At 42.1% G+C, this 24,889-nt stretch overlaps 1 protein-coding gene across 1 annotated transcript in view; it reads left to right on the plus strand.

The window, feature by feature from the left end:
• The window catches only part of CMYA5 (cardiomyopathy associated 5), a 106,755-nt gene extending 82,923 nt beyond the window's left edge, over positions 1–23,832 (plus strand). Inside the window, exons 10-13 of the mRNA XM_060295934.1 lie at positions 13,971–14,104; positions 15,384–15,483; positions 17,561–17,734; positions 22,884–23,832. Coding sequence (XP_060151917.1) covers positions 13,971–14,104; positions 15,384–15,483; positions 17,561–17,734; positions 22,884–23,130 — 655 coding nt within the window. The 3' untranslated portion in view covers positions 23,131–23,832. The remainder of the gene's footprint in view (positions 1–13,970; positions 14,105–15,383; positions 15,484–17,560; positions 17,735–22,883) is intronic.
• Positions 23,833–24,889: the final 1,057 nt, after the last annotated feature.

Raw genomic sequence — 24,889 nt, forward strand, 5'->3', positions numbered from 1 at the left:
GTAGGTCTGTGTCTTTATTCCTATCTTGCCCCTAGGTTCTTCATGACCTTTTTTTTTTAGATTCCATATATATGTGTTAGCATATGGTATTTGTTTTTCTCTCTCTGACTTTCTTCACTTTGTATGACAGACTCTAGGTCCATCCACGTCACTACAAATAACTCAATTTCATTTCTTTCTATGGCTGAGTAATATTCCATTGTATATGTGTGCCACATCTTCTTTATCCCTTCATCTGTCGATGGACACTTAGGTTGCTTCCATGTCCTGGCTATTGTAAATAGAGCTGCAATGAACATTTTGGTACATGACTCTTTTTGAATTATGGTTTTCTCAGGGTATATGCCCAGTAGTGGGATTGCTGGGTCATATGCTAGTTCTATTTTTAGTTTTTTAAGGAACCTCCATACTGTTCTCCATAGTGGCTGTATCAATTTACATTCCCACCAACAGTGCAAAAGGGTTCCCTTTTCTCCACACCCTCTCCAGCATTTCTTGTTTGTAGATTTTTTAATGATGGCCATTCTGACTGGTGTGAGATGATATCTCATTGTAGTTTTGATTTGCATTTCTCTAATGATCAATGATGTTGAGCATTCTTTCATGTGTTTGTTGGCAATCTGTATATCATCTTTGGAGAAATGTCTGTTTAGGTCTTCTGCCCATTTTTGGATTGGGTTGTTTGTTTTTTTGATATTGAGCTGCATGAGCTACTTGTAAATTTTGGAGATTAATCCTTTGTCAGTTGCTTCATTTGCAAATATTTTCTCCCATTCTGAGGGTTGTCTTTTGGTCTTGTTTATGGTTTCCTTTGCTGTGCAAAAGCTTTTAAGTTTCATTAGTTCCCATTTGTTTATTTTTGTTTTTATTTCCATTTCTCTTGGAGGTGGGTCAGAAAGGATCTTGCTGTGATTGATGTCATAGAGTGTTCTACCTGTGTTGTCCTCTAGGAGTTTTATCATGTCTGACCTTACATTTAGGTCTTTAATCCATTTTTAGTTTATTTTTGTGTATGGTGTTAGGGAGTGTTCTAATCTCATTCTTTTACATGTAGCTTTCCAGTTTTCCCAGCACCACTTATTGAAGAGGCTGTCTTTTCTCCACTCTATATTCTTGCCTCCTTTATCAAAGATAAGGTGACCACATGTGCATGGGTTTATCTCTGGGCTTTCTGTCCTGTTCCATTGATCTATATTTCTGTTTTTGTGCCAGTACCATACTGTCTTGATTACCGTAGCTTTGGAGTATAGTCTGAAGTCAGGGAGCCTGATTCCTGCAGCTCCTTTTTTCTTTCTGAAGGTTGCTTTGGCTATACAGGGTCTTTTGTGTTTCCATACAAATTGTGACATTTTTTGTTCTAGTTTGCGAAAAATGCCATTGGTAGTTTGGTAAGGATTCCATTGAAACTGTAGATTGCTTTGGGTAGTATAGTCATGTTCACAATGTTGATTCTTCCAATCAAAGAACATGGTATATCTCTCCATCTGTTTTTTTCATCTTTAATATCTTTCTTCAGTGTCTTATAGTTTTCTGCATACAGTTCTTTTCTCTCCTTAGGTAGGTTTATTCCTAGTTGTTTTAATTTTTTTGTTGCAATGGTAAATGGGAGTGTTTTCTTAATTTCACTTTCAGATTTTTCATCATTAGTGTATAGGAATGGCAGAGATTTCTGTGCATTAATTTTGTATCCTGCTACTTTACCAAATTCATTGATTAGCTCTAGTAGTTTTCTGGTAGCATTTTTAGGGTTCTCTGTGTATAGTATCATGTCATCTGCAAACAGTGACAGTTTTATTTCTTCTTTTCCAATTTGGATTCCTTTTATTTCTTTTTCTTCTCTGATTGCTGTGGCTAAAATTTCCAAAACTATGTTGAATAACAGGAGTGAGAGTGGGCAACCTTGTCTTGTTCCTGATCTTAGTGGAAATGGTTTCAGTTTTTCACCATTGAGGATGATGTTGGCTGTGGGTTTGTCATATATGGCCTTTATTATGTTGAGGAAAGTTCCCTCTATGCCTACTTTCTGGAGAATTTTGATCATAAATGCGTGTTGAATTTTGCCGAAAGCTTTCTCTGCATCTATTGAGATGATCATATGGTTTTTCTCCTTCAGTTTGTTAATATGCTGTATCACATTGATTGATTTGCGTATACTGAAGAATCCTTGCATTCCTGGGATAAACCCCACTTGATCATGGTGTATGATCCTTTTAATGTGTTGTTGGATTCTGTTTGCTACTATTTTGTTGAGGATTTTTGCATCTATGTTCATCAGTGATATTGGCCTGTAGTTTTCTTTCTTTGTGACATCTTTGTCTGGTTTTGGTATCAGGGTGATGGTGGCCTCGTAGAATGAGTTTGGGAGTGTTCCTCCCTCTGCTATATTTTGGAAGAGTTTGAGAAGGATAGGTGTTAGCTCTTCTCTAAATGTTTGATAGAATTCGCCTGTGAAGCCATCTGGTCCTGGGCTTTTGTTTGTTGGAAGATTTTTTTTTTTTAACATCTTTATTGGGGTATAATTGCCTTACAATGGTGTGTTAGTTTCTGCTTTATAACAAAGTGAATCAGTCATACATAAACATATGTTCCCATATGTCTTCCCTCTTGCGTCTCCCTCCCTCCCACCCTCCCTATCCCACCCCTCCAAGCTGTCACAAAGCACCGAGCCAATATCCTGTGCCATGCGGCTGCTTCCCACTAGCTATCTACCTTACTACATTTGTTAGTGTGTATATGTCCATGACTCTCTCTCGCCCTGTCACAGCTCACCCTTCCCCCTCCCCATAACCTCAAGTCCGTTCTCTAGGAGGTCTGCGTCTTTATTCCTGCCTTACCCCTAGGTTCTTCATGACATTTTTTTTTCTTAAATTCCATCTATATGTGTTAGCATACGGTATTTGTCTTTTTCTTTCTGACTTACTTCACTCTGTATGACAGACTCTAGGTCTATCCACCTCATTACAAATAGCTCAATTTCATTTCTTTTTATGGCTGAGTAATATTCCAATGTATATATGTGCCACATCTTCTTTATCCATTCATCCGATGATGGGCACTTAGGTTGTTTCCATCTCCGGGCTATTGTAAATAGAGCTGCAATGAACATTTTGGTACATGACTCTTTTTGAATTTTGGTTTTCTCAAGGTATATGCCCAGTAGTGGGATTGCTGGGTCATATGGTAGTTCTATTTGTAGTTTTTTAAGGAACCTCCATACTGTTCTCCATAGTGGCTGAACCAATTCACATTCCCACCAGCAGTGCAAGAGGGTTCCCTTTTCTCCACACCCTCTCCAGCATTTATTGTTTCTAAATTTTTTGATGATGGCCATTCTGACTGGTGTGAGATGATATCTCATTGTAGTTTTGATTTGCATTTCTCTAATGATTAATGATGTTGAGCATTCTTTCATGTGTTTGTTGGCAGTCTGTATATCTTCTTTGGAGAAATGTCTATTTAGGTCTTCTGCCCATTTTTGGATTGGGTTGTTTGTTTTTTTGTTATTGAGCTGCATGAGCTACTTGTAAATTTTGGAGATTAATCCTTTGTCGGTTGCTTCATTTGCAAATATTTTCTCCCATTCTGAGGGTTGTCTTTTGGTCTTGTTTATGGTTTCCTTTGCTGTGCAAAAGCTTTGAAGTTTCATTAGGTCCCATTTGTTTGTTTTTATTTGCATTTCTCTAGGAAGTGGGTAAAAAAGGATCTTGCTGTGATTTATGTCATAGAGTGTTCTGCCTATGTTTTCCTCTAAGAGTTTGATAGTTTCTGGCCTTACATTTAGGTCTTTAATCCATTTTGAGCTTATTTTTGTGTATGGTGTTAGGGAGTGATCTAATCTCATACTTTTACATGTACCTGTCCAGTTTTCCCAGCACCACTTATTGAAGAGGCTGTCCTTTCTCCACTGTACATTCCTGCCACCTTTATCAAAGATAAGGTGTCCATATGTCCGTGGGTTTATCTCTGGGCTTTCTATCCTGTTCCATTGATCTATCTTTCTGTTTTTGTGCCAGTATCATACCATCTTGATAACTGTAGGTTTGTAGTATAGTCTGAAGTCAGGGAGCCTGATTCCTCCAGTTCCTTTTTTCGTTCTCAAGATTGCTTTGGCTATTCGGGGTCTTTTGTGTTTCCATACAAATTGTGAAATTTTTTGTTCTGGTTCTGTGAAAAATGCCAGTGGTAGTTTGATAGGGATTGCATTGAATCTATAGATTGCTTTGGGTAGTAGAGTCATTTTCACAATGTTGATTCTTCCAATCAAAGAACATGGTATATCTCTCCATCTATTTGTATCATCTTTAATTTCTTTCATCAGTGTCTTATAATTTTCTGCATACAGGTCTTTTGTATCCTTAGGTAGGTTTGTTCCTAGATATTTTATTCTTTTTGTTGCAATGGTAAATGGGAGTGTTTTCTTGATTTCACTTTCAGATTTTTCATCATTAGTTTATAGGAATGCCAGAGATTTCTGTGCATTAATTTTGTATCCTGCCACTTTACCAAATTCATTGATTAGCTCTAGTAGTTTTCTGGTAGCATCTTTAGGATTCTCTATGTGTAGGATCATGTCATCTGCAAACAGTGACAGCTTTACTTCTTCTTTTCCGATTTGGATTCCTTTTATTTCCTTTTCTTCTCTGATTGCTGTGGCTAAAACTTCCAAAACTATGTTGAATAAGAGTGGTGAGAGTGGGCAACCTAGTCTTATTCCTGATTAGTGGAAATGGTTTCAGTTTTTCACCATTGAGGATGATGTTTGCTGTGGGCTTGTCATATATGGCCTTTACTATGTTGAGGAAAGTTCCCTCTATGCCTACTTTCTGCAGGGTTTTTATCATAAATGGGTGTTGAATTTTGTCAAAAGCTTTCTCTGCATCTATTGAGATGATCATATGGTTTTTCTCCTTCAATTTGTTAATATGGTTTATCACATTGATAGATTTGCGTATATTGAAGAATCCTTGCATTCCTGGAATAAACCCCACTTGATCATGGTGTATGATCCTTTTAATGTGCTGTTGGATTCTGTTTGCTACTATTTTGTTGAGGATTTTTGCATCTATGTTCATCAGTGATATTGGCCTGTAGTTTTCTTTCTTTGTGACATCCTTGTCTGGTTTTGGTATCAAGGTGATGGTGGCCTCGTAGAAGGAGTTTGGGAGTGTTCCTCCCTCTGCTATATTTTGGAAGAGTTTGAGAAGGATAGGTGTTAGCTCTTCTCTAAATGTTTGATAGAATTCGCCTGTGAAGCCATCTGGTCCTGGGCTTTTGTTTGTTGGAAGATTTTTAATCACAGTTTCAATTTCAGTGCTTGTGATTGGTCTGTTCATATTTTCTATTTCTTCCTGGTTCAGTCTCCGAAGGTTGTGCATTTCTAAGAATTTGTCCATTTCTTCCAGGTTGTCCATTTTATTGGCATAGAGTTACTTGTAGTAATCTCTCATGATCCTTTGTATTTCTGCATTGTCAGTTGTTACTTCTCTTTCATTTCTCATTCTATTGATTTGAGTCTTCTCCCTTCTTTTCTTGATGAGTCTGGCTAATGGTTTATCAATTTTGTTTATCTTCTCAAAGAACCAGCTTTTAGTTTTATTGATCTTTGCTGTCATTTCCTTCATTTCTTTTTCACTTATTTCTGATCTGATCTTTATGATTTCTTTCCTTCTGCTAACTTTGAGGTATTTTTGTTCTTCTTTCTCTAATTGCTTTAGGTGTAAGGTTAGGTTGTTTATTTGAGATGTTTCTTTTTTCTTAAGGTATGGTTGTATTGCTATAAACTTCCCTCTTAGAACTGCTTTTGCTGCATCTCATAGGTTTTGGGTCATCGTGTTTTCATTGTCATTTGTTTCTTGGTATTTTTTGATTTCCTCTTTGATTTCTTCAGTGATCTCTTGGTTATTAAGTAGTGTATTGTTTAGCCTCCATGTGTTTCTGTTTTTTACAGATGTTTTCCTGTAATTGATATCTACTCTCATAGCATTGTGGTCCGAAAAGATACTTGATACGATTTCAGTTTTCTTAAATTTACCAAGGCTTGATTTGTGACCCAAGGTATGATCTATCCTGGAAAATGTTCCATTAGCACTAGAGAAGAATGTGTATTCTGTTGGTTTGGGATGGAATGTCCTATAGATATCAATTAAGTCCATCTTGTTTAATGTATCATTTAAAGCTTGTGTTTCCTTATTTATTTTCATTCGTGATGTTCTGTCCATTGGTGAAAGTGGGGTGTTAAAGTCCCCTCCTATGATTGTGTTACTGTCGATTTCCCCTTTTATGACTGTTAGTATTTGCCTTATGTATTGAGGGGCTCCTGTGTTGGGTGCATAAAAATTTATAATTGTTATATGTTCGTCTTGGATTGATCCCTTGATCATTATGTAGTGTCTTTGTCTCTTATAATAATAGTCTTTGTTTTAAAGTCTATTTTGTCTGATATGAGAATTGCTACTCTAGTTTTCTTTTGATTTGCATTTGCATGGAATATCTTTTTCCATCCCCTCACTTTCAGTCTGTATGTGTCCCTAGGTTTTAAGTGGGTCTCTTGTAGACAGCATGTATATGGGTCTTGTTTTTGTATCCATTCAGTCAGTCTATGTCTTTTGGTTGGAGCATTTAATCCATTTACGTTTAAGGCAATTATCGATATGTATGTTCCTATTACCATTTTCTTAATTGTTTTGGGTTTGTTATTGTAGGTGTTTTCCTTCTCTTGTGTTTCCTGCCTAGAGAAGTTCCTTTTTCATTTGTTGTAAAGCTAGTTTGGTGGTGCTGAATTGTTAGCTTTTGCTTGTCTGTAAAGGTTTTAATTTCTCCATCAAATCTGAATGAGACCCTTGCTGGGTAGAGTAATCTTGGTTGTAGGTTTTTCTCCTTCATCACTTTAAGTATATCCTGCCACTCCCTTCTGGCTTGCAGAGTTTCTGCTTAAAGATCAGCTGTTAACCTTATGGGGATTCCCTTGTGTGTTATTTGTTGTTTTTCCCTTGCTGCTTTTAATATGCTTTCTTTGTATTTAATTTTTGATAGTTTGATTAATATGTGTCTTGGCGTGTTTCTCCTTGGATTTATCCTTTATGGGACTCTCTGTGCTTCCTGGACTTGATTAACTATTTCCTTTCCCATATTAGGGAAGTTTTCAACTATAATCTCTTCAAATATTTTCTTAGTTCCTTTCTTTTTCTCTTCTTTTCTGGGACCCCTATAATTCGAATGTTAATGCATTTAATGTTGTCCCAGAGGTCTCTGAGACTGTCCTCAATTCTTTTTATTCTTTTTTCTTTATTCTGCTCTGCAGTAGTTATTTCCACTATTTTATCTTCCAGGTTACTGATCCGTTCTTCTGCCTCAGTTATTCTGCTATTGATCCCTTCTTGAGAATTTTTAATTTCATTTATTGTGTTGTTCATCACGTTTGTTTGCTCTTTAGTTCTTCTAGGTCCTTGTTAAACATTTCTTGTATTTTCTCCATTCTATTTCTAAGATCTTGAATCATCTTTACCATCATTATTCTGAATTCTTTTTCAGGTAGAATGTCTATTTCCTCTTCATTTGTTAGGTCTTCTGGGTTTTTGCCTTGCTCCTTCATCTGCTGTGTATTTCTCTGTCTTCTCATTTTGCTTAACTTACTGTTTGGGGTCTCATTTTTGCAGGCTGCAGTTTCTTAGTTCCCGTTGTTTTTGGTGTGTGTTCCCAGTGGCTAAGGTTGGTTCAGTGGGTTGTGTAGGCTTCCTGGTGGAGGGGACTAGTGCCTGTGTTCTGGTGGATGAGGCTGGATCTTGTCTTTCTACTGGGCAGGTCCACATCTGGTGGTGTGTTTTGGGGTGTCTGTGGCCTTATTATGGGTTTAGGCAGCCTTTGTGCTAATGGGTAGGGTTGTGTTCCTGTCTTGCTAGTTATTTGGCTTAGTGTGTCCAGCACTGTAGCTTGCTGGTCGTTGAGTGGAGCTGGGCCTTGGCGTTGAGATGGAGATCTCTGGGAGATTTTCGCCCTTTGATATTACGTGGAGCTGGGAGGTCTCTTGTGGACCGGTGTCCTGAACTTGGCTCTTCCACCTCAGAGGCACAGCCCTGACTCCTGTCTGGAGCACCAAGAGCCTGTCATGCACACAGCTCAGAATAAAAGGGAGAAAAGAAAGAAAGAAAGAAAGAAGAAGATAAAATAAAATACAGTTATTAAAGTAAAAAATAGTTATTTTTAAGTAATATAAAAAGAAAAAAGAAAGAGAGAAAGAAGAGAGCAATCAAACCAAAAAACAAATCCACCAATGATAAGAAGTGCTAAAAACTATACTAAAATAAAACAACAAAAAAAACGGACAGACAGAACCCTAGGACAAATGGTAAAAGCAAAGCTATACAGACAAAATCACACACAGAAGCATACACATACACACTCACAAAAAGAGAAAAAGGGGGCTTCCCTGGTGGCACAGTGGTTGGGGGTCCGCCTGCCAATGCAGGGAACGCGGGTTCGTGCCCATGTCCGGGAGGATCCCACGTGCCGCAGGGAGGCTGGGCCCGTGAGCCATGGCCACTGAGCCTGCGCGTCTGGAGCCTCTGCTCCACAACGGGAGGGGCCACAGTGGTGAGAGGCCCGCGTACCGGAAAAAAAAAAAAAAAAGAGAGAAAAAGGGGAAAAAATATATATATACCGTTGCTCCCAAAGTCCACCTCCTCCATTTGGGATGATTCGTTGTCTATTCAGGTATTCCGCAGAAGCAGGGTACATCAAATTGATTGTGGAGATATAATCCGCAGCTCCTGAGGCTGCTGGGAGAGATTTCCCTTTCTCTTCTTTGTTCTCACAGCTCCCAGGGGCTCAGCTTTGGATTTGGCCCCGCCTCTGCGTGTAGGTCGCTTGAGGGAGTCTGTTCTTCGCTCAGACAAGACAAGGTTAAAGTAACAGTTGATTAGGGGGCTCTGGCTCACTCAGGCCGGGGGCAGGGAGGGGTACTGAGTGCGGGGCGAGCCTGTGGGGGCAGAGGCCAGAGGGATGTTGCACCAGCCTGAGGCGCGCCGTGCGTTCTCCCGGGGCAGTTGTCCCTGGTTCCCGGGACCCTGGCAGTGGCGGGCTGCACAGGCTCTTCGGAAGGGGGGTGTGGGTAGTGACCTGTGCTCACACACAGGCTTCTTGGTGGTGGCAGCAGCAGCCTTAGCGTCTCATGTCTGTCTCTGGGGTCCACGCTGTTAGTCGCGGCTCGCGCCTGTCTCTGGAGCTCTTTTAAGCGGCGCTCTTAATCCCCTCTCCTCGCGTACCAGGAAACAAAGAGGGAAGAAAAAGTCTCTTGCCTCTTCGGCAGGTCCAGACTTTTCCCCGGACTCCCTACCGGCTAGCTGTGGTGCACTAACCCCCTGTAGGCTGTGTTCACGCCGCCAACCCCAGTCCTCTCCCTGCCATCCGACCTCTGAACCCGAGCCTCAGCTCCCAGCCCCCGCGGAGCAGACAAGCCTCTCGGGCTGGTTGGCACGGATCCTCTGTGCGGGAATCTCTCCGCTTGCCCTCCGCACCCCTGTGGCTGCGCTCTCCTCCACGGCTCCGAAGCTTCCCCCCTCCGCCACCCGCAGTCCCCGCCCGCGAAGGGGCTTCCTAGTGTGCGGAAACCTTTCCTCCTTCACAGCGCCCTCCCACTGGTGCAGGTCCCGTCCCTATTCTTTTGTCTCTGTTTTTTCTTTTTTCTTTTGCCCTACCCAGGTACGTGGGGGGTTTCTTGCCTTTTGGGAGGTCTGAGGTCTTCTGCCAGCGTTCAGTAGGTGTTCTGTAGGAGTTGCTCCACATGTAGATGTATTTCTGATGTATGTGTGGGGAGGAAGGTGATCTCCGCGTCTTACTCTTCTGCCATCTTAAAGCTCCTCTCCATACGTATTTGTTAATGTTAATGTTAGTTTAGATCTACTTTCAGGAGGAAGTACGCAGTAGGGAATCCAACTTTATTTTTTCTACTATGGCTATCCCTCTGTGCCAGCAAGAAAACCCCCCTTCTGATTTGAAATACCTCCACTATTATATACTAAAGAACCTATGTATTTGGGTCTATTCCTCACCTTTATAATCTATTCCATTGACCCATCTATTTATGCCCTAGTACCATGCTGTTTTTATTATTATAGCTTTATAATTTTAGAATTCATGTAGGTTAGGTTACCCCTTCATGACTTTTTTTTTTTTTTTTTTTGCTATTTGCTAGTTTATTTTTCATATGATCTTTAGAATCAGACTGTGTAGTCACCTCTACTCCCCTGCCCCTGACAATTTGGTATTTTTAGAGATCATGTTAAATTGATAGATTAATTTAGGAAGTATTGAAATTTTTGTGATGTTGCATTTTTGTACCCAAGAACTGATATGCCTTTCCTTTTAGTCAAGTCTTTTGTGTGCTTTCCTTCAGTACCATTTTCAAAAATATTTTTCATATAAATCTTATATACTTTTGTTATGTTTGCCACTATTCTAAATAAGATCTTTCTTTTGCTTTATCTTCTATCTAGTTGTTTTTTGTATATGAACGGTTTTGATTTCTTATATTAGTTTCACATCTAGCTCTTCCACTAAATTCTGAGTTTTTTGTCTGATTTTCTTAGGTTTTCTAGATAGCAGTCATATCATCTGCAAATGGTAATAATTTTACCTCCTACCTCCCAATTTTTTTTAACCTCATGTCTGTCTCTCTGACTTAATGGGAATGCTTTTAGTATTTTCCCGTTAAGCATTAAGTCCCTAATGTTTTTTTCTTCATAAAGATCCTTTTCAATTCCCATGTGAAATATCAATAATTCTTGCCTCATTGTCTATGGTTAGTTATGGCAAACTTTTCCGTCATTCCTTGCAAAAATTAAAGAAGGAAAAGGCTCAGGCTAGAGAGGTCTTTGTTATATTGGACAAACGTCAGCCTCCTGGGGGCTTCCACTCGTTTCCTTCTGAAACAGCAGAAGAGGAGACCACTCTCATTTACATGGCAGCCCTTCAGACTTCTGAGGAGACAAGGGGTCTCCTTTGAATCATTTCTCTCTGCCTTACAACATTGGAGTTTAACAAATGTCCTTTGTCCTACCAATGAGCAAGCCGAAAGTCCTTTGAAGACCTGCTGGGTGCAGAGCTCTGTGATCAAACCCCACAGCATGCTTATGCCCTACCAGCAATCAGCTAATTTGCTCTGTCAGGGTTCCTAGATGCTTCCTTGTCCTCACATTCCCAGAACCTCCACATATAAAGCCTTCCCTTTCCATTGCACTATGATACTTGTAGGGAGGATCCCACACTTAGGACCCAAAGTGAGACCCTTTGAGTCAAATTTCTTATTGCCTTTTGAATTTTATTACTGGCTCTAGACTTCTAACATCGTCAGGTTAGTCACATTATTGATAAGGCTGAAATCTCTTCTTACCTAAGCATCAACAACTTGCTGTGGTTCCATTTGCTGTCTAATCACTTACTTCAGTTTGGATATTCTGTGAATTTGAATTCTACTCCAAACTATGCAAAACTTACTATAACTCATGTGGTTTCAGTTGCAATTATGACAAGTTTTTGGTTTTGAAGTAAAAAATATAATCTATGGAAGAGTGCCACTCTTCAGATTTCAAATTCCAAAATTTTTGAAGCTTTCATTTGGCTAAACAGCAGGGACAGCTGACATGAAGGCTTTTATGACATTCAAGTGAGGTCAGACAATAAACAGACGTGGAAATGAACCATTCATAGCTGAGCTTTTTTGCTTTGTTCTTGGTGCTTGAGCATAAGACAGCAACTTATAAACAATAAAGCCCTACCATATTTCATATTACTTTCATTTTCATGCCTGGTGCTTTTATAGAGTCAGCGAGGGCATTAGGCATATTTGTCACGTCTGCATGACATGTTCGCGCACTGAAAGCAGATCTTATCCCATATATTGGCTTCTGTACCATGTAAACTTTTATTCTTTAAATGACTAATAAGACTTAGCATACAATTGACTATATATATGGAATTTCCTCCTTGACAGACTGCATAAAATTTAAGAGCAAAACTTACCCAAAAAACAGCATCCTTGGCATTTAACACCTGCATTATCACAAAATGAAACCCATATGTTCTATCCAGTTTCTAGAGATGAAATTTCCTCACCTCTCCTTGTCACTTACACCTCAAGCAGGGACAGGGCCTGGGCACATGATACGTGATCAATAAGTATTTATTTGATGAGTGGATGAAGTCTGAAATTCAGTTCAGATCTGAGTGTGCTTATTGAGACAATAAGCTTGTTATAATTAATGTACATTGAAAACATCTCTTCAGTCATCAATGCAAATAAGATCAGAAATACATCTACCCTAGAATAACAATCTAGGTATTAGTTGGGAATTGCATTCTCAGTCATAGGACCTGGTTTTTTTGTTAATAAATTGAAGCATTATTAGTTGTCAGTGGACGTGTGGCTCAATCCATGCATTCTCCATGCATCTAAAGATAGTACTCTGTGAGGACCTGCTCAGGTGGTAGGTTCTGAAATAACAACCAATAAGGTTTGGGGAGTTTGTACTGACCTTTACCAGATGCAGGCACTAAATAGCAAATATACAAATAGACCCAGGCTTCTCCCCTCCCTGCCCCCTCCTGCTGAGGAACACACTGTGAGTTTTCTGTGCTTTTAGACATGGGGCTTTGATGGGGGAGGGATTGTTACTCTGTACAGATTTTCTGCTTCTAAAAAGTCTAAGTTCATCTGTTTTTTGGGTCAATGATACTTTTTCCTTCTCCTGGTTCTCCATGGTATTCTCTAAGGTAGGTACTGAGAATGAAGTAAGTCAACAGAAGTAGAAATAACCTGAAAACAAAAATCAGTCTGAGAATGAACAGTGGCCACTCTTTGATTCTAATGATTTCGTGGTACCTTCATTAATAATAAAACAAACACAAAGAAAATAAAAAACAAACAAAGGGAACAAACAGATAAAAAAACCCCGCATCTCCCTCTGAGAATGAACTTGAAGGCTATTGTACTATTGTTTTCAATGACTAGTATCCAATGCACATCTAACAGGAACAGGATTCTGATTCTTTAGTACTCAGATTAGGACTTCTTTTATTAGCAAGGAGCCTAACTTGTAACTCTCTCCAATGCCTCTCCAAATGGAGGCTAAAAGAAAGAGCACTTGTATACTTTATTTGTATAAATGCCCTAGGACGCGATATCAAGCAGATAAAAGAGAATGGAAAAGAGGCACAAACATTATTCCAGTTCATTGGCAAGTTCAGAGCTCCATCTTCAAATCCAACAGGTCCATTTGTGCTTAAATGGTTGGGCTGTTACAGTGTTCTTGCCAAGCCTGCTGCCATTTAGATACCACGACCAGCACTTTTCTTTTAATGTAAATGGGAGGTTTAGGAACAGCAGCTTTGGGGATTGTATTTGGCAGTTAGAATTCTCTTTTCTCTCCAGGATTAAGTTTGCTCTAAAGGGTATTGTCTTCTTTGGAGATCTTCAGTTTCTATAAGTTGGCTGGCTTTGGCATGATGACCATGTACAAAATCAACACTCACCTTAAGTTTTCCACTATTCAGGATCTGTTAATGAGATGGTGTCTTTTGCATTACAGGTTGGTTTAATATCATCTTAATCCACAAGTGCCCTCTCAGCCAAAATTTGATAGAGAAAACAACATATCCTTGGGGACTCAATAACCACAAAATTAGTCGATTTTCTGAATTTAAAAAAAAAAAAGTTTGGTTGGCTCTATTCCAAAGAGCATTCTGGAAGTCACAATATTGGACAAAAGTTGATCAAGGTAGAAATGATTTGATAAAGTAAATTTAGTGGACAATGGCCATTTTATAAAATCTGGCTTGCTAACTCGGTGGTCATAAAAAGGGAAAAATAAGTGATTTGTTGTGAATAAAAGATGTTCATTCACTACAGGATTGAAATATGATGAGTTGTTTAGCATATAGGGTTATATTTAAAATTATTATTTTCCCTTCATATTTAGATCTTTCTCTGGAATTAAAGGACTCCAACTGAAAGTTAACCTCCAACCCAATGACAATTACTTTTTCTACGTGAAAGCCATCAGTGCATTTGGGACAAGTGAACAGAGTGAAGCTGCCCTCATTTCCACCAGAGGTACCTTCTCCTTTGCACACAGAGAACTGTTTCCAAGCATTCCCATTCCTTCCCTTCCACCACCCAGAGAAGACATCCTAGAGGGCCACTTCTTCACGCCCCCAACCTGCTGGCAGGGCTAGGTTTTTGGCATGAGGACCCAAGATTGGCCAAAGGTCAAGGTGTTTCTTTTGTTTTTCTGGTTTAAGACATTCTCAACTTTGGCCACCCATTAGCAATCAGTCCAGGTGCTTAAGAAAATACTGATGTGGGGAGCCCACTCCTGGAGAGCCTGGTCTAATTTACCTGGATATGGGCTCTGACAAGTGTTTTAAATCTCCTCAGATGATCCTTGTTTGGTTCACAATGTGCTGTCGTTTCTGGGTATGTTTTGAGTGTGTGTGTGTTGGGGGAAGAGTGGGATGAGGATATTCTTATTTTATTACACTGTGAACTCTATGAACAAGCTTCTAGTCTTATTCTTCTGTTTATTTTCCATGCCTAGCACATGGTTTGTGCCCATTAATGTTTGTTGAATGAATGAATGAGTGAGCAGCTCAAAAAAGTGATGAAACTGTTCAAGGGCATTTTGGGGAAAATACCCTTGATGGTGCCAACAAAAAAAAGCTTGGCTGTTCTCAATTATTGTGAAAAGAAATGAGGAGTGGAAGAGTGATCATTTTATTATCTTATGCTAGACCCAAAGATGGCAAGATTGAGGGTGGCACATTACGTGATTTGCTTAACCAGCAAAAACTTGTGCACGCACCTTGGGTGTGATGTGGTTAGGGCCAGCCTGATGTTTATAAAGAGAGGGCATGAGGGCTGTCTGTCCAGAAGTATGTTCCCTGCAGTCCCAAATGGTGCCTGTACTGTCCACTGTTAGAACCACTCCTGGAGGTTAGATAGACCATTGCATCTTCCAACTTCAATGTGCGTGTGAATCTCCCAAGGAGCTTGTTAAAATACCGATTGTGGTTCAGGAGGTCTGGGGCAGGCCCGAGATTCTGCATTTCTAACTAGTTTCCAGGTGAGGTAGGTAGGTGCTGCTGGTGCAGGGAGCATACTTTGCATAATAGAGTGAGCGCTAGTACCGGAGAAGCACACCGGGTGAGGTGACCAGCCACTGATGTTCACTAGTCCTTATCACGGAAGAAATTTTGCTGTGGATCTGAAAACACTGAGCAGAGGATTTTGATGTTAGAAGCAAGGGAGACTACGATCTGAAATGCGGGGCTTGGCCCAGGGATAGCGCTTGACATTGCAGTAATGTTATAATCCTATTTTCTAACTACAATAGGAACGAGATTTCTCCTGCTGAGGGAAACGGCTCATCCCGCTCTGCAGATTTCCTCAGATGGAACAGAGATCAGCTTCGCTGAGAGGAGACGGCTGACAGAGTAAGTAGAAGAAGAAAGCACGAGATGCCTCCGCAGGAGAGTCTTCTGAGGGTGTCACCTCAGTGTGGCCTCACCTGTGCACACGCCTGGTATGTGTGACATTGAGCATACATTGGTACGCACACATACAGTTCAGTTATGGTTCGTTACTAGGGGGAAAGTGACAGAGATCATTCAAACTTGGAGCAAGTGTCAGTATTTTTATTAGAAATATAAGCACAGATGGTTTTGTTTAACACATAGGCTGTTCTAAGGCATTATCTCTGGTTCAATGAAAAAAGAGCCTGGGTTAATTCTTCTATTATTTCAACAGCAAACCAGATTTTGAATCTATCCACTTGAAAAGGAATAGAGGAGAATGACATTTTGTTGAGTTTCTGGTTCTGGCCACATGCAGGACTTTCAGGATCTTGCCCTCCCCCCCCCCCCCCCCACCACATCCCCCAGAAGCTCCCACAAAAGGAAGCAGCAAAGTAAAGAAATCCAAAAGCTGAGGGCACGGTGGGGAGATTGCTCTGCAATTTGCCTGCACTCTCTCGTGGTTATTTTGAGGGTCAAAATGGTCAAATGGGAGAAAGTACGTGAAAAGCACGTGAAACACACTGCTGTTGGCACTGATGCGCCCAGGGTGCTCTCACAGTATAGCCCTGAGCCCACCAACGGCGACTTGTGCTGTTTTCCTCTCAGTCTGCTATTCATCTGTCTGTGGCTCAGCTCAGGTGTTACCTGCTCCTGGAAATGACCAAGCCTTTTCTGGGCCCTGGCACCCTTGATCTTATCCGCAAAAAGGTCTGAGCACTTGTGGAGTCGTTGGTCAGATGCTCTATTTTGACTAGTCCTCAAGCAACAGCCTCTTCTTCCGCATCTTTAATCTCCGGAATCTAGCCTGGGACCCAGAACACTGGAGATGCTAAGCATGTACAAATGAGTGAATTCAGGGGAAAAAAAGATTTAAGAAATAGATTGGGCTTTTCTGTCTCTTTTGGATTTCTCAAAAAAATCAAAGAGAAAAGAAATAGATTGGAGGTTGGTAAGAGTTCATAGATAATAACTAATGTATTTGATAGAATTTTACTTATTTATTATTAACCTGAAAATTAACTCATAAATATCAGGCAGCTGGGCTTTGCTCCAGAGAGCAAGGGCCCATCAGTAGCCCCCTCTCTGAAATGAGGTTGTTGGGTAAAGACACGAGAAAATGAAGTACATTCCTTTGCATTAATCACTTTCTCATCTGTTAAGGGGGGAGAGGGAGAGGGTGCTGACTGAATATTAATGCTGCTTAAATTAAAAATGCTTCCTTGCTGTCTCAGCCATTTCAAAGCAAAATTGAGCAATTCATGCAAACAAGGTCACCCATCTGCAGTGGAAAGTGCTTTGGTTCACTTCACCGTGTCTGTTACAAAAATAGCTGAGGTGAGACAAAAAGAGACCTTTCGACAACCTCTCAGGTGTACCTGCTACCATCTAAAGAGGCCAGAGTCCCAAAGACTGTTGACCACAAGCCTCTGAGGAGCACAAGCATTACACCTGGTTCATCCAGGTGGAACTCCGCTCTGCTCTGGCCTCCCCAGACAGCTTGCTCTTCAGGAGCAGCACCGTTTTCGGTCTCTGTGCCCAGGAAAGTCAGCAGACACTGGAACCCATTGTGAGAGAAGGTTTTAGAGACTCCTTTTTGTGTATGTGCAAGTTTTGGAAGAAAACTTTGCAAGTCATGCTCTCTTGGAATTCTCCACCTGCCTCCCTTATATTTCCTCACTCTCTTTGAAAGCAGAGATTGTGCCATTTCTTTTTATCCTGCCATTATTCTAATTTCCAGGTTCCCAGTCCCTCCAAGAGACGCTATGTGTAATACATGTGTGTTGAGTGTGGCAGTAGAAATGTGTTAAATGCATGTTGAGGGTTTGGGGAATTCTGTGGCCATCAGGTCACGTCGGGGGCACAATGAACAATGAATGTCTTTAGTCAAACTCCAGCAGTTTCCGAGGATAGAATCCTGCTTAAACTGTGTACACATTTATGAATGTTGGTGTTTATGAGACAAAGCCTGGCAATTCCTGATCAACTTTGCCTGCAGAATCCCATCAGTGCTGGGTGAGGAGCTGCCTGCCTGTGGCCAGCACTACTGGGAAACCACTGTCACAGACTGCCCAGCGTACCGACTGGGCATCTGCTCCAGCTCGGCGGTGCGGGCTGGCGCCCTGGGACAAGGAGAGACCGCGTGGTACATGCACTGCTCTGAGCCGCAGAGGTAAGCCGGAGCCTGCCCCTCCCCACTTAATCAAAGTGTCATGCGTTGATGTCTAGGCAGAGGGCTCTGAGGGACCTAATAAATAACCTCTCACTTCCCTGCCCAAGTTCTGAGTCAGCTGAGAAAGAAAACAGAAGACTCAGGTATTTGGAGATTCAACTACTACTCTGATTACTGAGGAAGCCGGTTTTAGAGAATGTGGTTCCTATGTGAAAGCAAGAATGTTTCTTATATCGAACCCTATTAATAGACAGACTTGTCCCCACGCAGAGCCTTGGCCAGGGCAGCTTCCCATCCTGTGGGGCAGAGTAGGTTCCTGGAGAAGCATGTGCATCTCCTCAGGAAACTCGTCAGGAAGAGTTAGGGAAACACATGCATGGCCAGTTTTTCCTTCAAAACTCACCCCAGGGTGGGGAGAGACCACAAGGGTAAGGCCGAAAGGGCTCCCTCCACAGAGGAGTCAACAGGACTGAGGAAGAAGTAGGTCCCCAGTACCACCCCCCTACCCCACCGCCGTTGGTCTATATTAAGGGTTGGCAAACTATAGCCCAATAGGCCAAATATGACCCGCTGCTTTTTTTGTAAATGTGGTTTTCTTGGAACACAGTCAAGCTCATTTGTTTACGTATTGCCTACGGCTGCCTTTGTGCTACAATGGCAGAGACGACTAGTTGTAATAGAGATTGAATGGCCCCAAAGCCTAAGATATTTACTCTCTGGCCCTTTACAGACAAAGCTGACTAACCTCTGGTCTTATTAGTGTTACCGACCTGGGTTCTTGGACTCTTTAATCAATAGAAATTGATAAGAGGCCAGACGAGGAATGCAAGCAAGGCTTTATTGGGACTCCTGCCGCAGCAGGAGAGAGCGAGAACAAGTAATAGGTACCCACGCTCGCTCCGTGAGGGGGGGTGAGCTGGTCCGTCATATGGGCTGAGGGTAGGGGAGGATTGCTGGGTCAGGCGGGAGGCGTGGCTTAGGTGGTCTGCCCACCCCCTTGGCGGTGTCGCGGGCACGGATCATGCGCAGTACCCTGCTTTTGCTCCCGGCACCTCAGAAGTGGCAGTTGGGTTTTGGCCTTTTTGTATCTTGTTGTTCATACTTTGCCCCAACTGGACATGCATGCAGTTATTTTTAGTCCTTTATAGTTTCTTTGTATTTTGTTGCTCAAGAAGACATTTGTCCAGGTGCAAGTGCTGCAGTAAAGGGTCCCAGGTCCCAGCCTGTCTCATTAGTATTGTTTAATCGCTTGATGTGAAAAAGCTGTTAACCTGCGTTAGATAAGGCGAGCATGTTATGAACTGAATATGTGCACAAGATAGTCTAATAAAAGAGCATGAGACTGGAGCCAGGAACCTGATTTTAGTCCTGGCTCCCTTCTCGACTAGCCTCGTATTGACTACTCCCCAGAAGTTGGCTAATCTAATGAGCGTATCTGATGTGCTCATCTGTCTTGTCAGGGGACAGTGATGCCTGGTCTGCTACATTTTGGGGTTGTGAGGATCACATGAAGTCAGGTACAAGGAAGAGCTTTGAAATCATAAAGAATCAAATGTGAAGAATTATTCAAATGTAATGCTTAAAAAGGAAGCAGTGCTCGCAAGTTCCCAGAAAAAGGCCCACAGATTGGGATTTTGCATATTTCTGGCTGCACATCTCTCCCTGCATCCTACTTGACAGAGTTTGATTCTCTGACATGGTTCATAAGGACACCATCTCCAAGAGCTATTTAAAGTCACATTCCATCAAGGCAGAGCCATGATGATTAATTGATATTCAGCCTCCTCCTAGAGCTGAAAGATCATTCAAACCCAGAGTTTATAATCGGTAGACTTAGAGCTGGAACTAGGTATTGATTTCATGAAAATTTCCTTAGACACTTGAACCCTTAAGAACCCAAACCAAAGACGAGAGTCCAATACAGAGTTCTAGACTCTAGAAAACAGAACTGTTCATTTCATTCAGCAGGTTCAACAACTTTGGTCTTTGGCTCTTGTGGGCCCAGGGTAGGTTCTGTAGATTTTGGGAGGAGGAGTGTGCTGTGTGTGGTCACAGCACAGAGAGGTCAGGTCTTAAATGCCTCATTTCATGTTCCAAATTAGAGCACCCTGGCCTTCAGGTTACTGAGAGTACTGCTATAGCAGACCCTCCTGTGTTTTTCCATTTTTCTCGCTTCATGATTTAAACCAAGAGGTATTACTCTTTTTTTTTTTTTTTTTTTTTTTTTTTTGCGGTACGCGGGCCTCTCACTGTTGTGGCCTCTCCCGTTGCGGAGCACAGGCTCCGGACGCGCAGGCTCAGCGGCCATGGCTCACGGGCCCAGCCGCTCCGCGGCATGTGGGATCCTCCCGGACCGGGGCACGAACCCGTGTCCCCTGCATCGGCAGGCGGACTCTCAACCACTGCGCCACCAGGGAAGCCCCAAGCGGTATTACTCTTGATTCTACTTGCATCAGGCTTTAAGATGTCACAACTGGCTAGGAGAAATGAAGAGATTCTAAGGAGACAGAATCAACGGTATTTCATCCTGTCTGTTCCTAACTTACTTCTCTAGCTCAAGGCTTTGTTTCCTTTACTAGTTTCATCCACAGCCAACATGCCTGTGTTCTTCTTCCAGTCTCCACCCACTCCAAGCCATTCTGTGTGTCACAGCTGACAAATATTTCTCAAACATCATTTGCATCACGTCCCTTCCTTTTCTGCTCAAAAATCTACAAACATCTACAGTGGTGTCGACACTCAGGTGGGACCACAGTGAAGGGGGAAGCCAGGAAGAATGTGACCAGGCTGGAGTATGAGGAGGCCTGAGGGGAGTGGCCACCAGGGTGGGGAGGAGTCTGGCTGGGCTCATTCTGGGCCATCAGTGAGATTCACAAGAGTGGTCCACCCAGGTGGGAAACCTCGCCAAGGTAGTTCCAGGGTCATGCAGGCGTCAAGAATCAGGCTTCTGGATGACCTTTGTTTGAACAGGGACCAGCAGTCCAAAGGATAGGGAGGGAGTCAGGCCGCGGCAGATAGGCTTGATTTCAGGCCGGAGTGCAGGTTGGAGAAGGAAGTGATGTGCTCAGTAGGAAATGGAGGCAGAAACAAGACAGGGCGAATTCCAGGCCCTGTAGAACTGGTGGGTCCAAGGCTTCAAGGAATGTCTTTCCCTCCTTGACCTCCATGGTAGCGATTAGCTCAGGGACTGACCAGGGCTGGGCCTGTGGGCACCGGGGACCTTCTAAGCAGGGTAGGGAGATGGCTTATATGGGCATTCAGAACCCTCTAGACCAGTGCTGCGCAATCACACATTCTGCAAAAATAGAAAAATGGTGTCATATGTGGCTCTTGAGAACTTGAAATGTGGTTAATAGGACTGACGAACTGAATTTTGAATTTTACTTAATTTTACTTAATTTTAATTTAAGTGGCCACATGTGCCTGGTGGCCACTCTGTTGGACAGGGCAGGTCTAGAGCCTGGCCTCTGACTTACCTATCCGGGTAATATCCTTAAAGTCATTCACATGTCCCCTCCTAACCCCTCAATCAGATGGTGATGTTCTCCATGACATACAGGTTTATTCTGCCACCTCATCACTGCTTCTGCTGCCCCGATGGCTTGGATCGCCTTCTCCCTTTTTTCCCCATCCGGTTCTGACCATTCTTCTTTGGCTGAATGTGAGCCCATCTGCTCCCCAAGCCCCTTCTGTAAGAGCCCCAGCCTGTTCTCCATCTGTTCTCCAAGGGTGAAGTTGGGCAGCCCAACAACAGCCCACTGCTGTTCTCCGTCATTGCCACCTGCAGCCTCTGTGTGCTTTACAGGTTCTAAAACTTCATAATGTTCTGCCATATTTCACATTAGCAAGGCACTGAAGAGGTCCTTTATCATTGTGGAAGTCTCGCTTACCTTCCATCCCTGTGAACCTCTGCCCTTTCACATGAGCGTCATTCAGCGAGGAAATTGCTAACTTGCCATTTCCTAAATATTCCTGCACTCAAGCTTCTGGGCCTTTAAGAGAGATGTCACAGGTCTTCAAGGTCCTTGTCCTTCTCAGCCACACCAGAGTCACCCAGTTTCTCCGGCCCCAGTCTTCCCAGTGTCACTCCCACCCTCAGACCTATCATATCCACAGATCTGTCCCTCATCTCTTTTCTTCTCTTCCATCTCTCATTTCTTCTATTCTTCTGTTTTCAGGGCTCCACCCTCTGTTTCTAAGATTGCCAGGAGAAAACTCCCACCTTGTGTTACTTTTTTGCATAGAGCAATTTAACTTCTTCTGTTCAGCAATTTCTCCTTGCCAGCCTGGCCTTGAACCTTTCCTTTCACAACTAAACCAGGTCCATTAAATGTGTAAGGAAACGCTTTACCAATCTGTGCTCTAAACTGGAGTCTCACTCAGCCCCAGCCCATGTTTAAGTCATCAACAATTTTCATTCCTGCTTAGTAGAGTATGGGGTCCCTGGGGGCAAGGACAGTGTGCTATGGTCTGCATATCCCCCAGAGGTGCAGAGGTCTAGCAAAGTACAGGACACACAGATATGCCCAATGACTACATGTTGAACTGAATTTGTTTGAATTGAAGAAAGAAATCAAAGGCACCCCCCCTTGGCTGTAAGGGTGAGAAGATGAAAAGGAAAGTTGATTTGGGGCAGTGGGAGTGTACAAAAGATGAAGTTGGGCAAAAATAATGAAATATTTCTTAAACTTCATAAAGGTCCTTATGTAAGTTACTTACAAAATTTTTAAATGGTAAAATTAATACACTTTATGGAAGGCAAGCCCGCGGTACTTTTTAAAGTACATGGCAGCCTCAAAGGAGTTTTATTCAAAAGAATGACACACCATGAATGCAGTAGTTAAAACACGTGGGCAGCTGGGAAAGAATTAAAATGTTGAGAAAAATCACAAGGGAGGCATATGTTGGTTATTCTGGGACTGCCTCCTAATGTAGAAGGAGCAAAATTATTAAAAATACTCGTCTGTTGGGAAGAGCTATGCATGTTAGCATCTAGGAGGGATCTGGTTAAAGTATTTGGGACAATGTTATTGCAACTCATTGTGAATTGAGGTGAACAACTGCACAATCGGTTATCTCCAAGTGATTTTCTTTATCATGGTCCTTCAAGATTTCCAAAGTTTTCAATTCCCATTCCATTCCATTTCAGATACACATTTTTCTACAGTGGCATTGTGAGCGATGTCCACGTGACAGAGCGTCCCGCCAGAGTGGGCATCCTACTGGACTACACCACCCAAAGGCTCCTGTTTATAAACTCTGAGACTGGACAGTTGCTCTTCATCATCAGGCACAGGTTTAATGAGGGCGTCCACCCTGCCTTTGCTCTGGAGAAACCCGGAAAATGCACTTTGCACCTGGGAATAGAGCCCCCAGATTCTGCAAGGCACAAGTGATCGTTGGCTTTTAGAGTTTGCAAGAACAAAATTCAAATTTGGGGGGTCTGTTGTTCTTTCCTGTGGGTGCTAGACAGTATTCAAAACATCTCCTGCACATGAGCACTAGTAATAGCTCCATGAACAGGGATCAGCACGCGAGCAAAACCACCAAGAAAACTGTGACTTTCCAGAGCGTCACGTGAGTAAAAAGGATGGAAAAAGCAATCTCCGCCTTTTGGTTTATATACGTTTGAGTTCTTCCCTAAGTGAAAAGGATTGATATCTGACTTGGGAATCAAAATAGTGAAATGGACTCCCATCTGTTTCACTGGTAAGAGAAATCCTCAGATAGACCGGTCTGAGTGAAGGGAAGGTTGTACTGGTGACACATCTCCTCCAACAAGAAACACTGGCCTTTTCCACAAGAAAAATGTCATCTCACTTCACTAAAGGATGTGGAGTCCTAATCAGCAGAGAAAGTGTTTTAACCATTCAAAGCTGATAACGAACTCTTTTGTAATCATTATATACTGTAGAACACGAGTCTCTTTTCCCTGTAATTTTAAATGTAGAAAAGTGCTAGATATTAGAAATTTCCATTTTGTTAAATAAATGGTTAGAGTCTGTAAAACAAAACGTGTGATGTGAACTTACTGCATGTGACGTGAGTCTGGCATCTCTGGACGGGACAAACTGTGAATAAAAAGCCATCACACTGCAGTGGGTTGTGCTACCGCTCATTTTCATGTGAGAATTTTACACGTATATGTTTTAAAATCGAAACATTTTCAGCCTATAGTTACAGACAACTACCAGAAACTGAGAATCTCTTTTTGCTAAAAATAAAATGGTGGGTCATTTTTAGATATTGTATTGAAATCTCTCAAAATCTTCCTAAAATATGTGTGCAGAGTTGATAAATCTAGAATGCATGTTGAGATGATTGCTCTTGTTCTCCATAATATAAACACTTTGATCATACTTACAGATTTTTTTTTTAACATTACCAATTCAGTTGTTTTCTTATGTCGAGAGACAATGTTCTACTTTTGGCATATATCCTGAAGTCCATTGTTTAAGAGCTAGCATACCCAATCTGGATCTGTAACTGCATTAACAGAGCACCTTCAAAGCCTTCATCATCCTGCTTTGAAATTGGAGCAGCTGCTGGGAAGAAGGGTACTTCGTGAAACAGGAGGAATAACTTGTTGCTTTATGGGAAACACTATCTTCAGTTTTTTCAAGCCTTAAAAGTGTTAATGAGGTTCTGACTGACCAGCACCCCACGGTCATTGTTACTTTTTTTGGTGGGAATGTAGTGTAATTCAAAACAATAACAACAGTAGCAGCAACCACATGGAATTTAGAATTTGACTCAGTTGGGGTTCCTCCAAAAGTAGATCTTGAGGTAAAGATTTAGCCTGGGTTCTTTACATAGGAGGTGTCCGAGGAAGCACGTGTGAGGAAGTGGGGAAAGTGAGACAGGAAGGGGCAAGAGCGGATGAAGGACATGTTTTATGGGTGGGTTATTACACTGTGAACATCTGGGGCTCTCATGCTGGGGGCATCCCCAGAAACCACTCAGAACATGCCAGAGGCTGAAATGTAAGTGCTTCTCTCCAACCCCAGTTGGTTGAGCATTGCCCCAGGGGACCCTAGGGGACATTAAATTCCCTTTCCCTACCTTTCCAGGTTGTGTTCCTTGCAAGCTCCTGTGGTCACAAGAAAACCCTCAAAGAGCACAAGAAACATAGGTGCCTGACACAGTTGAAAGAGG

Source organism: Globicephala melas, chromosome 3 (genome assembly GCF_963455315.2).
Source record: "Globicephala melas chromosome 3, mGloMel1.2, whole genome shotgun sequence".
Taxonomy (NCBI): Eukaryota; Metazoa; Chordata; class Mammalia; order Artiodactyla; family Delphinidae; genus Globicephala; species Globicephala melas.